The sequence below is a fragment of the Coloeus monedula genome, assembly GCF_965178545.1.
Source record: "Coloeus monedula genome assembly, chromosome: 3".
Classification (NCBI taxonomy): Eukaryota; Metazoa; Chordata; class Aves; order Passeriformes; family Corvidae; genus Coloeus; species Coloeus monedula.
The window spans coordinates 12,339,717-12,355,040 of record NC_138783.1 but is presented as its reverse complement, the minus strand read 5'-3'; the positions used below and the strand labels follow the sequence as shown (position 1 = coordinate 12,355,040).

The window sequence follows — 15,324 nt, the reverse complement described above, 5'->3', positions numbered from 1 at the left end:
GGTTTGTTGTTTTATTTTTACTTTTTTGCTTTAGATAGGTACTGAGTTTACATAAATGTCAGATAGCTACATGCACAAATCCTGACTGTAATTTATGTATGCATGCATGTAAGAACATACAAAGCATGTTTAAATGTGCTTGTGGTCAAATACTTTGCTCTTTAGAGTGGCAGAGGCCTTTTTCCTCTGATTCTTTCCCCCCCTGCCCTGCCTCATTTCTCTTCTGGACAGGAGTAATTTTGTGGTCTATTGATTTAAATGACATATTTGATAAGCTTCAACAAACTTTGTCTTCCATGGTACTATACCTTTTAAAAATTACCTCCTGCTTTTGTCTCCATAACATTGTGTGGCAATACCTTTCAGGTTGTCTCTATAAACTACTCAGATGCACTTGCTAAAAATGTTCCTATTAAGCTTCCTAGTTATTTCTTACTAATTCCATTTCTCAGTTCATGACATATTCCCATGGTCAAGAAAAAGTATTTTTAAACCTAACTTGTATCACATTTTTGTAACCTGGGTGCTACTGCAGTTACTGATCCTGCAGCACAGGATAAAATTCTCATATGTGTGTGTATGTATAGGTATGTATATATTGGTATACAAATAGGTGTGTATATATACATATATATATATATATGTAACTCCTGTGAGCATCACACAATTCTGCTTTCCTTGAACCCCCCTGTTGCAGCAGATTTGTTAACAAGTGTCACCATATTTGTTACTAAATGGATGTTTGCAATAACAGGTCCTGAGCAGGCCATAGCTCATGCTCCTACACTGAATTACAGCCTAGAATCATGCTTTATTAGAGAGACAGGCTAAGGCTCATCTAGGACAATTTACTTTTGCTGTTAATTGCTTATACATTTGCTAGTCTCACTTGCTGTTTAATTTATGAAAAGGACTGAGCTGACAGGAGTCCTGTATCATATCCTGATTATTTATGTAGCTGGGCTAGAAAGTGCAGTGTTCCTCACAGGTTCTAATAAATCGCACATGTGAATCCTTTTGCCTCCATTTTTCAGATATGTGACTGTTGCGTTTGTGATTTACACCAAACAGGAGGCCAGTCTGGGGACATGCTTATCTGTGCATCTACAAAATACACCTTAGGCAAATAATTTACAAATCTTTTTAATGAGTTTGGGGTGCAAGATGAACAAATTGATGCTCTGGAGAAGTCTGAAAATAATCCTTTTCTCAGCTTGCACTTGTATCTGTGTGCATCTGGCAGCACTGCTAAAATTTGAGTCTTATCAATATCTTATTTCCTGGAACCAAGAAAATCACACACTGAGCTTTTCACCATTCCATTGGTCAGATCCAAAACAATCCTGTTTCCCTGGGACCAGAGCCAGCTGGGTCTTTGCTGAACTGTACCCAGGAATACGGGTAGACCTGGCAATTCTGTCACACCCAAAAGTCCAACAAGACTGAGAGTTTAGCCTTTACTCTAAAACCCTTAATTCTATTTTCTTCATGAACATGCAACTTTCTTCAGAAGGAAGTGAGTTCCTGGGAATAATTTCCTGGTCTCAGCAAAGTTTTTCATCATAGAATTTGACTCTGCCTACCCAGCTTGGCACTTTACTGCTCTCAGAGTGCCTAAAAGGCACTTCCAGGCTGAGAAATGCAGCAGTAGTGACTTTCCCAGCAGGTGGATCATACAACTCTCCTGGTGGCAGAGCTGGGTTGTTGAACACCTCTTTACTCCAGACTCAGCTGATTTGCAGGCAGATTCCAGACTTCAGCCTTCCCAGGAGAGTGAGATTTACTGCATTTGAACAGAAGGAATGGTACAGGTGCTCCCTGTGTATTACACCTGCATAAATGATTCTCTTCTTGCTCCTGAGATGTGTAAGGCTAAAGGGCCAGATGGGAGGCTGTCACCCCCCAAAAAATTATGCAGTCTGACCACAAGAATCTTTTTTCCCCATGTTTCCTCAAGGGAAAGCAAGTATGTTTCATGGATATGTGTTCCAAACTGGTCATATGAAGTATCACAAAGTGTATGATGCAGAATGGGCTATAAAGAAAATCTGGATATGGGTTCTAAATGTCAAAACTATTTATCTCACCAACAGTACACAGAATTCTTAGTTCAAAAAGCTACCAAAAAAAAAAAAAAAATTAACTGGATGACCTTTAAAGGTCCCATCCAACCCAAACTGTTCTGTGATTCTGTGACTCTATGACTACATCCCACTCCCGCTCACTAGCAAACATGACACTATTGACTTATTCCACAACAATCTTGATTTCAACAGATCTGTGAGGTGAAACTTAACTTTTTTTTTTTTTTTACTTACATTCTTCATGATACAAAATGTAATTTCATGTCCTTTCTAGACAGTATGGTATAAATTTAACTGCACCCCTCAAAAAAAGCAAGACTGTGATACCCCAAGGTTCAGCTGTTACGGCTGTTTGGTGTACTAAGTTTTAGCTCCATACATTTAACAACTGGTATTGCAAACCCTTCATTGTGGCACAGAAAAGCCAAAATTAATATTTACTCCTGTCAAAAGAATTAATTAATGTCTCTTTCAATATTATTGTAGCATTAGAGAACTTAGAATAAGATGCAAGACTGGAAGTAAGTAAGTCACATTTTAATCCAAATGAGTTTCAAGCCTCAAAAATCTCCTGCTAAAGGGTCATTATTTCAGGGGGAAAAAAAAAAACAAACAACCTGATGTTTACTCTACCAGTATAACAACTTCCCAACTATTGCTCCACTGGTGGAACAGGGTAAATACCTAAAAATATGCATGTGTCTTTTTGTCCCAGGGATGCAAATATGTCATCAGCTGTATTAATCACTGGAGATGGCCCATTTGTCACTATTGCCAAAGGAGGTAACCACAGCCTAATTTTCACAAAAAGGTGGGTAGAGTGAGGTTTCTTCCTCATACAAATGATGGCTTTAAGTATGGTGGTGATTATTTATGCATTAATATATAGCTCAAATTAATTGAAGTCTTCATCTGTTTACTGTGGAAATTATATGCTCTTTTAACAAAATATTTCTTATCTAGAAACATATGACTACATAATACAGTAGAATTAAGACTACCTATACATAATAATATAGAAGAATTAAGATGGAGTGACATTCACCCACAGTTACAGAGTAGTTGTCACAGTAGGTTCTCTCTGTAATCAGCAGAGAAAAATAAGCACTCCAAAATGTGATCCATCAAGGCATCTCTTAAAATACAATGAGTCACACTCTATAATCCTCTGGCTTTATTGATACAGACTTTGGATACTGTGAGGAATGCTAAAATAAGCCATCCACAGACAGGTATCAATATTTAAACAAACGAGCCCACTCAAAAAATGGCTTCTGGATTTGTCTCCACGTTTACAAGTGAATTATTTGATTACATGACCCTCAGAATACATTTGATTCTATTCTAACCTTTCTCAGCCCAAATAACAGCTGAAGTGATTCTGAAGGGTGCTAGGAACTGGTGGTTTCTTGTAAATTAAATGAAAACGTGATGTTAGCCCAGGATTAAGTCCTCAGGAAATTGTGGAATTTACAGTACAACTCCCAAGGAGAAAGGCTTGCCATCATCAATTTGAAGAATTTTAATGACTTAAATTACTTTTTTCTGCTTATAAGAGGGTTTACTGTACAAATTTTTCTGGATTTCTACCAGAAACACTGAGCCAGAAAATTACTGTCTAATTGCTAAAATGCTGGAACCATGTTGAGGACAGCAAGAGCCCAGGTTCTTTCCCTTTATAAACATACCACATAGCAATAAATCAGGAGAGACTTCTTAATTTTCTATGGTCTATTATTTTGTCTACAGAAAAAAAAAAGTGTTACATTTTATGTTCTAATTATACTCTGTTAACCCCAAATATTTATCATTGTCACTGGTGGTGAAAGTATCTTAAACTAATGGAATATCATTGGAGGCTATTTTGCTTTTTTTCTTGAGTGAACGTCTAAACCAGCATTGCCACAAGACATCTTGAAGAGCAGTAATGATTTAAAGATGTCTTCTGTTAATACCTATTTAACACTAAAAGTGATTAAAGCAGGAGAAAATGGAATAAATTCATTTATCTTAGTTCTATTTCTGTTGCAGAAATAGGTGTCTTCTCCCATGTTTCATCTGGACAGCTGACAGGAATAATTTTGCAGGGTGGAACGATTACAGATTCACACATGGATTTTGTACATATAACAAATTATAGAAAGATCACACAGATTTGATAATTTAAGCAACTGAATTCATTAACCCGTAATCTAATTATAAAATGTACTTCTCACATTGTCTTTGGTTTTTATTCAAGTGCATCCACCATTGAAACAAAGGAGGACACATATAATAGGGTTTGAAAGCTGCAGTGACAGAGACAGCAAAAGAATTCTCTGGTGCCCTTAGGTAATGTGATTTTTGGCAGGATAGTTTTGTGACAGCCCCAAATCCTGCCTTTTAGATACATGTGAGCAGATTCCACAGGGACAATTGTTTTTGCCAGTTCTAAGTGAAGATCATGCTCACAGATATCCTAAGTACTCCAGATTGCTGCCTGGCGTGCTGCTTGACAGCTGACACTCAGAGAGGCACAAGAGGAGGGTGTTCAGCACAAGCCTCTGGTGCCTTTTGGCCTCTCCTGTGCTGACCAAGAGGCAGCTGAAAACTGTTGGGCTGAAGTGCAGGCAAGGAAGTGCTTTTCCTACTGGGAGCTAGCTTCACAAAAAAGAAAAAGCAGAGGCCAATGAAGTAATTTCTACAAAAGTAACCAGTAGGGACCAGCAACTCCCTTTACACTGAAAAAGAAAAATTATAGGGACAAATCTGACATTTTTGTGGTTAGTTTGGGTAGTTTATGCATCTACCTATGGGAAAGCATAGGACCAGATAAAAAGATAAAAGACCTAATATGCAGCACCACTGACCACCCTTTGAAACCCTATGAAGGCATTGTGGGAAAGGTATTTAGTTGCTACAAAGTTTATGCAGAAGATGACATTGGTTTCCTGGGGATTTATGCATTTCTGGTTGTCCTTGATGTTTGTCTGGTTATGAAGGGACACCCTTCTGAAGTCAATACAGATCTGAATACAAGTCACAGAAATTGGTTTCCACTTTTTAAATTACACCTTTAAAAATAGGTACCTACCTTGAAGTGGAAAATGGCAATGTGGGACTATTCAGGGCTGGAGGAATATCTCATTTGCACCTCCCTATAGTGAAGGTTTAATTGGGGAGGTGGTGGGTAGTTACAGTTCCCACTGTACTTCTTTTAGCACTATGCCATTGGGAAATTACTGGGTCACATCTCACAGCAGAGACCAAATTTTAGAGCAAACACAGTGAAGTGCATCATTCCCCATCATGTTTAAAGTATCCTTCACCTTTTCCATTTAAAAATAGAATGTGGAAATGCCCACTGGAAACAAACTGTTAGAAGAGTTTGGTTTCCTTTTTTCCTCTAATTCGTGGTTCTGTTTGTATCAGATTTGAATTGCTAGCACATACACTGTCCCAAGTGTTTCAGATTCATTACAGGCTATGAACATAATATTGAAACCTCTGAGTATCAGAAATGCTTGAGCAGCTTTCATCTGTGATCTTGTGCTCCTCAGACTCTGGCTTTATATCTCTGCTAAATAATTTCTAACCTAGCATGTGCAGCTATGTATTTTACAGCAACATTATTCAGCGATATAAAACTAACCTCTTAAATTCTTTGGCCACACTGATCTCTAGTGGTAAGGCATTGAAAACATCTCAAAAGGTAGGAAAAAATACCGTAGGCAGCTATAACTTCATTGCAAATCTGTCACGGACAGATGACTGATTTCCCTAAAACACGAGTCTACTTTTATTTCCATAATATAAACCAATTAAGTGCTCATTGAAGAGGAATATGTACATTTAATGTTGTATAGCATATAATGTTGCATATTTAAAATATAATTTAAACAGGTAGCATTAGTTATTATACTTCACAGGTTGATATTGCTAAAGGAATGTACTTTTATATATATGATTATATAAATTTCTCTCTCTGTGTGTATGTGTATCTATTTGACAGTCAGAGTTATTTGGTGTGCAGATACTTATGATTTAATTGCACTTTCATTCTAGAGAACAGTGTTTGGACAACCTGGTGGTTCATCTGCAATGTAACATTCAATGTAAGTACACAGAATACAGGAATATTTCACAGAGCCATCAAATTGTTCAGACCATAAAGCCTAATGTCTATAGCTTGAATAGAAAGGTTAGGGAATGGACTATAAACACTATACTCATGATGATATAAACACAGGAAAATTTAGTCTTCACTTGATGTCAGTGTTAAGTGTACACCAGAGATGGACCTGTAGCAAAAACATATATAAAATAAATGTATAAAAATTCCAGAAGGTCTGAGGAAAGAAAACATTCCACAGTATTTTTGAATAGCAGTGCAGATTCTAGGAAGCCTATTTTTTCCAAGAAATTGACTAGTCTAATGAAATATGTTACATCCCCTTTATTTTTTATTTTATTTAATTTTATTTTGCTTTAATCTTAGCTTGTGGAAAACACCTGGTAACTCAGAATAATCAAACAAGAATTGTAGGTGGAAGTGATGCCAGAAGAGAGGCTTGGCCTTGGATAGTTTCACTCCATTTTAATTTCCAACCTGTTTGTGGAGCTTCCCTTGTCAGTGATGAGTGGCTGGTGACAGCAGCACACTGTGTATATGGGTAATGTTCTTTTATGTGCAAGCTCACTAAGGAGGCATCAGATTATGAACAAATTGTGACACTGATATGAAAAATTAACAACTAACGGTTTAATTACCACATTTTGAATCACTTGTGGGCTTTACTTTCTGGTAAATCCTCAGTCCTTACTTTAATGCAGAGAATCATGGAAACTAAGCAGCCTTTCCTGAACAATAAGGAATTGCATTTTAAATTTTAATACTGAGCATTGGTACTTAATCCATAATTATTGTGAGCCTCCATAAATTAGGTGAATCCCCACCAGTGGTATAAAGGGTGACATCATATCCCATAAAGTAAACCCAGAATTCCTGCTGTATATTATCATGGATTGATCAAGATTTACTGTGCATCATTGGAATGAATCTTGATTTATGTGCATTGATTAGGCAATATTGGATATCCTCTTGATGGTGCTATTTTTACCATTCAAAGAAGTGATGCATATTTAATATTTTCTAGGATTTGCTTTCATAATAGCTACAATAAAACGAAGTGTTGTAAAAGACATACAGAAACTGGAATGGCAAAAAGAAAATTAATATTCAAAATTACAGTAGAGCTTTCATTACAAATAGCTAAATAGTAAGGCAGTGGAGACTGTGCCAAAATATTAATGCTGCCTCATGGCATGACAGGAGCTACATTCCACACAAAGTCACTGAAATGAAAAGGATCAAGCCCTCTTAATTTCCACACAATAAATCCACAATTGTCTTGATACTTCCTTTTCACTTGAATTGCCTTTCTATTTTCACCTAAATCTAATTTTGTCATCTTGCCTTTGCTAGAATTTTCCTAAATTGAAGCTTGCCGCTTCATACCTTCTGAACATTAAACACTCCTAGTTTAGAACAAAAGAACATCTTGATGTCAAACCAAAAGAGAAGCAGAAACCAGTTCAGTCCAACAACCAGGCTGAGAATGTACTTGTTGAACCATAAAGTGATTGATTAAAAAATAACGAATATTTAACTTCTCAGACAAATACAGCCTCAAATCAGCATGTGTAGAGCAGGAAAAAAAAGATGCAGATTATTCCATATTTTTTCTTAGCATATCTTTTTTGATTTAGATTGAACAACTAAGAGACCAGTTTTCTATGAGCTGCAGCATTTCCAACAACATCTCAGTCCTATTATTCTTTAGACATTCCATTACCATTTTCTAACTGGGACCAATATTAATTGCCTGCTGGGCAGTCAGCAGTATTCTTCATAGTGCTTTAAAAGCCGTGGTAATTTAGTTAATGTGTTTTCTCCTCTGCACCACCGTCTGATTAATTCATTATAAATAATGCATTACAAGTTCACCATAAAGAAATCAGCAACTTATATCTGCAGCGTAGATGTTTAAGATGGTGATGGTCTCATGGAATTCTATGCACATCTACTCTGTTCTGTTTATTTGACAAAACATGCAAATGCTATGGATTACTGCGAGGCTAAATATCAGCATTTTATCTAATACACGTTTTTCAAAACTCTCATTAATTACTCCTAATTGTGAATACTCCTTGAAACTTATAGGAGACAATTAAAGCCATCCCGCTGGCAAGCGGTTCTTGGCTTGTACGTTCAATCAGATCTGGCACAGCCTTCAACAGTGGTGCGAAACATCGACAGAATAATTATGAATCCTCATTACATGAAGCAAACAAAAGACAGTGATATTGCTCTGCTGCACCTTCAACACAAAGTGCAATACACAGGTGAGTTTTTATTTTCCAAAAAAACCCATTTATTCTATTATGCAAAACCGTGCTAAGCATATGGGGGTGGTGGGGAGTCCACTCAGTACTTCCTGGATATCTTGGCCAAAAAGTGGGTTTGAATTAATGAACTTTTTCTGTTCTGACTTCATAAAAATCTGAATACAGGGAAGAGGTTGAAATTGATTGCTTTTTTCTCATTCACAGATTACATACAACCTATCTGCCTACCAGAAAGAAATCAACAGTTTTTGCCAGGAGTTAACTGCTCCATTGCTGGCTGGGGAGATATTAGGAACGAAGGTGGGTCATCTGCTTGGAAAACTCTGACAGGCATGGAGCTGTGAAGCAAAGCTTGTTCCTATTCCACAGGAGTTGCTAAGGTCAAATAGTTCAGAAAGCTATTCTTCCATATGAAAATGTAGGAATTATTCCATTCTACTATTCCTTCTCTGAAGCAAAATTATAGTTAAAACATATTTATTAGAAGAAAACATGCATATCTAAGCTCATTAGGCTATGAATAAAGCTTATTACATCCACTTAGAAGTTATAATGACTACTTTTCTCAACATGAAATATGTACATCTTGGTTCCAGATATTGGGTGGGGGAAGAAGATGATTAGTCTTTCTGACAATGTGCAAATGATTTTCCCTAGAAGTCAAGAAAACTGACTGCAGTGTGAAATGTATGTTCTGTTTGTATGCCATATGCTCCAGATTTGGAGTCTCTCTGAAATAATAAACATGCCATTTCACTTCCACAGTGGAATACATTGACTTCTACATTAAATTGCATTTAAAATTTTGGGTAGGAATTAATAAAAGAAATTTTTATAAAAACTTCAAATAACCAAAGTTACACAATGAATCGTGAGGAAACACAGGACAACTCACGTTCTTAAGCCTTTAATCATCCCTTAGATCTCCCCACAGTGAGATCATATTCATTGATTTTAGTAATCTTGATTTAATTATGACAAAATCCAGTCCCATTACACAAATGAAAGACAGGATTCAGTTAATGAGCCCTGTTTCCCAGTGACTGTGTTACAGGGGCATAAGCCTGAATAGTACAGCAGTAAGGCAGGGATTCCTACAGCTCAGGAGCATGCTGAGCATGCTGGAACAGGAACAAAACTATCAGTGTTCCCAGTGGGATGTAGGTATTTAATGCCGCAGGTAAATGTACTTTGTATTTTCATCAGGTCCCCCTTCAAATATATTGCAAGAAGCAGAAGTCCCTCTCATTTCCAATGAAAAATGCCAACAATGGTTGCCAAAATATAATATTACTGAGAATATGCTCTGTGCAGGATATGACATGGGAGGAGTAGATTCCTGCCAGGTAAGTAGAATCATTTCCACTGCTGGCATAAACCACATCTAGTTACTGAATAAAATGCTCCCTGATCCTCCACTTAGGAAAATCAGAACAATCCCTGTCCATGAATGTCATTTCTACACACAATATTTTGCCCATTTAATAATTTATCAAGATACAAGTTTAACTTTTGTGTGTGTGTGTGTCAACTTGGCATAAACAACCTTGGAGGGAGATAAATATAACGACTGGAAATTTTCTGCACTAAGCTTTGAATAATTCCTGCTGAGTAATTCCATGAAGGAGAGAAGCACATGCTTGAGGAAATGCAGAGAACAGAGAAATAAATACCAAATAGACTGAAGTCTCAGAAATGCTTCATTAAGGGAGAGAGAGCAAAGCTGCTTTTCCCCTGTAGACTCTGGAGGTCTTTCCTAAGCAGACACCACAGTATTTCAGAGAGGCTGCCTTTCTGCACTGATATACCTTCTTGTGGGTTTAGTTTTTATCCATTCCAGCTCTCCTTATAACACACTGCTTCTCTTTGAGGATGTACTCAGAGTTGGCTGCCACATGATTTTTCTTCCAGCAATATGGAGTCTGTGGCATGGAGACTGGCTGGCTTTCCTCAAGCTTGATGAGGAGCAGCCTCACATAATTCCTATTGCCTTGTCCTCCCAACCTAAGCCTTCACCAGGTGCCTTGATTTTGCCTAGTTTAGTCCAGAACAAGGACTGTGTTCAAGCCTAATGTCCTTTCCCCTGATGGCTTTCCTCTTACCCTTTTTCCTTCTGAACCTTATACTGAAAAAAAACCCCAAACAAACAGTGTAGCACCACAGGCTGATTCAGAGTACAAGTGACCAGCACTGTGATCAATGACCAGTCAGCCATGAGCAAAGATGAGCAAGTGAGTCCTGATAGCACATCCCCCTTTAGGCTGCTGTCACAGCCTTTAACGCTCTGGGCTGCCCTAGAGTTATGGGCAGAAGTATTTTAATGGCTGAGTCCTTGCAGAATTCTCTAGTAAAGATCCATTCACAGGGCCTGGAGAAGACACAATTAATACTGGTTCAACTAACTCGACAGACAAAGCAAAATAGTTGTTGTTCTCTTTCTCGTCAAAATAAGATACCCATGGCTGACTCATCCCCACTCAAGCTAAATCAAATTCAGTCTCTATTGCAATGCTACATCTGCTAAACTATTGAAAAGGAGGTGAGAGGAAAGGACACCTTCTCTTCTGGCAATCTCATTATTTTGTTCTCTAAATTTGAAACTGCAGAAGCTCTGGGGTGACTGAAAATAGAACTGTGTTTTGGCTGAATACATTCAACTGAAAAAAATCTTCCACATTTACCCAGGCTTTGTGAAATATGAAGGGCTGAACATAGAAGGAATAAGATTTTTAAAAAAATCACTTGAAGCTCAGCCCTGTATTGCAAAACTGATGAGAGCCTAAGGTCACATCATTTAAAAAGTAAAGAAAAAAAAATGGATCATTTCAAGATTTTTTTTTCACATGGAAATATTTCTATTGCGTTCACTTCTTGGTGCCTAGGACATACAGGAGTACAGCATCCATGATAAGGAACAAAATAAACAAACATCATAAACAAGCTCTGCTTCAGAGTTGACACTATTTACTTTTAACTTTTGAATTTCTTATTGCAGGGGGATTCAGGTGGCCCTCTGACATTCGAAGATGGGGACAAGTGGTTTTTGGTTGGTGTAGTATCATTTGGCGAAGGGTGTGCACTTCCCCAACGACCAGGAGTGTATGTTCGAGTCACCATGTTTGTGGACTGGATCAAAAAAATCATCTATTAGCTTGATATTTTTCAAATATAGAAATGGAATTCAAATGAAATGTTGATGTTGAGATGTTGAAAGTAAGATATTGCATAATGATGTAAACTAGGCTGCCATTTTAGTCCAGAGAGAAACCGAATAAAAATGTTAATCTTGGTAAGGAAAACATTGGTAACTTCTGTTCATTAATAACACCCATTTCCAACTGAGCACGATATTTCAAAAGAGATGCTGTGGTTTTGCTAATAAATAGTTTTGTCATTTTACTTTTTGTTTTATATAAGATCTTAGGAAAACAGATTCTTTGAACATCAGTGCATTAACTGCACAATGGAAGACTTTACAAAGCATGGGCAGTAAAAAGGGTTTGCAAACTGTAAATGCTTTAGTGGAAAAGAATGAAAATTATTAATATCAGGTGAAATATTATCTGGTTTATGTTTTTAAATTGTGATTTTCAATGTGCAATTTCATATTAATGCATAGTCAACTCTTTCCAGCAATCTCTCTGCATATCAGACTGAAGATGTATGTTAAACTGGGCTCACGAGAGTTCCTCTGCCTCGCCTATTACAAAAAGCTCTGGAATGAGGTTTATGGATTGTGCAAAAAGGCTGACCATGGATCACACTGCTTTCTAATGAATGAACTGAATGTCAGCCAAAAGTTCTCTCTGGTGTAATGTGTTTGGAATTAATAGAGTTAAAAAAGGATTGAATAGAGCTTTTCCGTTTTCTTTCTAGGCAAGCATTTGGCAGTTATTCAAACAATTATAGAGATGTGCCTGTCCACACCCAACCACAGACGCACAATACCGCAACTTCCTCTCATAAAAAGTTATGTTTTTAAAAACATTTGACAATAATGAGTACCAGCTCTTCCTCGTGAATTATAGTGTTCCTATATTACAGGCTTACTGGGGATTTTTAATACAGATTTTGTGCTTTGTATAAAAACTAGCAGGGTATCCCATTACAGCATTCTAAAGGGGAAAGAATATGAAAACCAAAATAAAGGGTTTATCTTCTCGAGGTCTTTTATAAATAAGTTTCTAATTAAAATATAATTACCTACTTGTTCAAATGCCTTAAATTCTGTGGTGTCTTTAGTATAATATGATGCACTTCTTTATTGCTCTTTTCAGACTAGTGTAGGAATGTAATCTATATATCATTCCACAGTACCAAAAATACAAAATGCATTCTTACTTATTGTGTGAGTGTATCTACACATATACATACAGGTGTATGATTGCTGTATGAAGCTCCTGGATTTGGTTCTTGCAACCCTAAACACAGGTATGAAATGCTTGCAAACACAGGTTGGCCATCACTGATAAAAAACAAACCCCAAACTGTTTTCATGTCTTCGTAAGCATTAGACAACTAGGTCCAGACCAAAATCTGTAGCTTTTTCAAGACATCTGTGATCACAAAGAACACAGATATACATAGTTATGACAGAGAGAAGGTAAGAAGGTGTTTTAGAAACAGTCTCTCATATGAAACACACAGTTTTTTAGCATTAAAATATTAAATTTGCAAATTCTATCTTTCATAGTGGACCACTGTTTCTCCTATTACTCTGAAAAGTAGAGCATTTTGCTATGAGTATAAATTGATTTGGATGAAGCAATTCAATTAAAATGTAAAGTAAAATATTACCTGATTTTTGCATTATTTACCATACATCACTATTGTACATTGTGTTTCAGTCTGTTAATGAAATACAAAAACCAGCTGAAAGCAGATCCATCACTAGAAAATGTGCTTCCCAGGAATACAGTACGTTATTTTTATTTGTCTGCATTTTCTTGCTTCCCAAAATGCAAAGCATAAATGTATTTTGAGATACACATTGATAAATCACCTCATCAGACTGAAAAAAGCTCTATTATAAACCCCGGCATAAAAAGGTCTATCATATAAACTATCTTAATTTAAGAAGCCATTTTATTCCAACTAATTATTATCTAGGTAAAACTAACATAACCTTAGGCAATCACATTCTAGCCTTTGGTCAACATCCATTGGCTTCAGTTGCCTGCAAATTAACCTGTGGAGAAACCAGTCAATACTATCTTAAAACACTTGAGCAAAACAGATTATTTGCAACTGAGTCAGTTCCAAGATGCTTGGAAAGAGATGGATATGGTGATACATATGGAAATATTTTGTCCCAATAACCAATATTTCTTATTTCTACATAAAATCTGAGTGCACTACAACAGAAGCACTGGATGCCACTTCCCCTCCTGCCTTCACACAGAGTTTGAGACAGGTCTGTGCTGATGCTTGCCCAGCCATCACTTTCACTCTGTAAAAAAAAACTGCTGAAGGTATTTGCATTCTCCTAATTGCTGCTTCAAAATCACTTCTGCTGCCATTAACCATGATATTGATAGTGACTTTACATGTCCTTTGGAAGTATACAGTATGAAGAAATAGTTAATCTTTAAGTTAAAGGGAGCAAATCCTTCAAGACCATAAAAATTAACTAAGTTCTTTTTACTACAACTCTTCCCAAGAAAGAGGTATTTCTTCCCCTCAGCTGAATTGAGCAATATTTATGTCAGTACTAAACAATTCTTGTCTTGGTGATCGTGTAGGATCATAGTATTTTCTCAATGCAAAGGAAACTGAAGTAGGGAATTGAACAAAGAAAGAAGTTGCCACTGACTGGAAGAACCATAGAATATTTTAAGTAGGAATAGCAAACAATATTTAACCTGAACTACAGGAGGAGGTTTCTTCGAAAAGGAAGCAAAACCACAGCTTAACAGCAGCTTTAAGATGCTTCCAGAAGTGCTTCAGCAACTAATTGCACAATTAGTATTAATGGTATTGAACTTTCAAATATTTTTTCTGTACTCAGAAAAATTGAGGCACGTTTGTGTCCGAAGTGATGTGGTGAACATCAGCCAGCACAGTGCAGGCAACCCATCAGTTCTGCTCCGGTCAGTCTCTCCCCAACATCCACTCAGTGGTAGTTCTGAATCTCTGTTAAAGACAGCAAGGTTGAACTCAGGCTCTTGAACTCTTGCTGCAACGGCAATAAAATCCCTTAAGTTTTTGCTCTGACACCAGATTGTCACCAACAAATCAACCAGAGTGCTACTGCCATCACCCCAGGCTGCTCCTAATGACTAGCACAACCATTCTTAAGGCACAGAAAGCTCTTAAGGAATCAAAGAGAATGGACATTAATGATGTTAATCATAACTCTAAAAGACACCTTTAAATGCACCACAGTTACCTCTAAATCTATCCATCAATTAATATAATTAATGCTTTTCTAGGTAATAGTCTGAGTAATACTGGAATCAATCTATTAGTGCCACTTCCAAGAAAAAAACCTTTGTCTTCTCTTTGTTCCAATACTACATTATTCCTAACAAACTATCAGCTATATTTAAATAACCTTTAATGCCTTTTCACATAGACTGACTGAAACAGTAATTTTAATCTTAAACTCTTGCCCACTCTGGTTTTTTTTTTTCCCATCAAAAAGTATTTTACTTAAGTAACAACTAATAGCTGCCTTTAAAGGATACACTGTTAATGAGGTATCACTTTCCAAGTTATTTATGTTGACCTTAGGCCAATATGACAAAAAAGCTATAGTCATTCCCCGGCAAAATTAATTCATTCTATGACAGCAAAGGACTTTGAAGAAGCCTTGAAATTTTCCACATCAAGTTGATGTCACAACATGGCGGTT

At 36.8% G+C, this 15,324-nt stretch overlaps 1 protein-coding gene across 1 annotated transcript in view; it reads left to right on the top strand.

The window, feature by feature from the left end:
- Positions 1-11,622, top strand: part of TMPRSS15 (transmembrane serine protease 15) — a gene marked incomplete at both ends in the record, with an annotated part of 51,065 nt that extends 39,443 nt beyond the window's left edge. The window contains 7 exons of the mRNA XM_082279023.1: positions 2,800-2,895; positions 6,129-6,178; positions 6,562-6,736; positions 8,287-8,468; positions 8,676-8,771; positions 9,678-9,817; positions 11,467-11,622. Of these exons, the coding sequence (XP_082135149.1) occupies positions 2,800-2,895; positions 6,129-6,178; positions 6,562-6,736; positions 8,287-8,468; positions 8,676-8,771; positions 9,678-9,817; positions 11,467-11,622 (895 nt within the window). The remainder of the gene's footprint in view (positions 1-2,799; positions 2,896-6,128; positions 6,179-6,561; positions 6,737-8,286; positions 8,469-8,675; positions 8,772-9,677; positions 9,818-11,466) is intronic.
- Between the last annotated feature and the right edge of the window lie 3,702 nt (positions 11,623-15,324).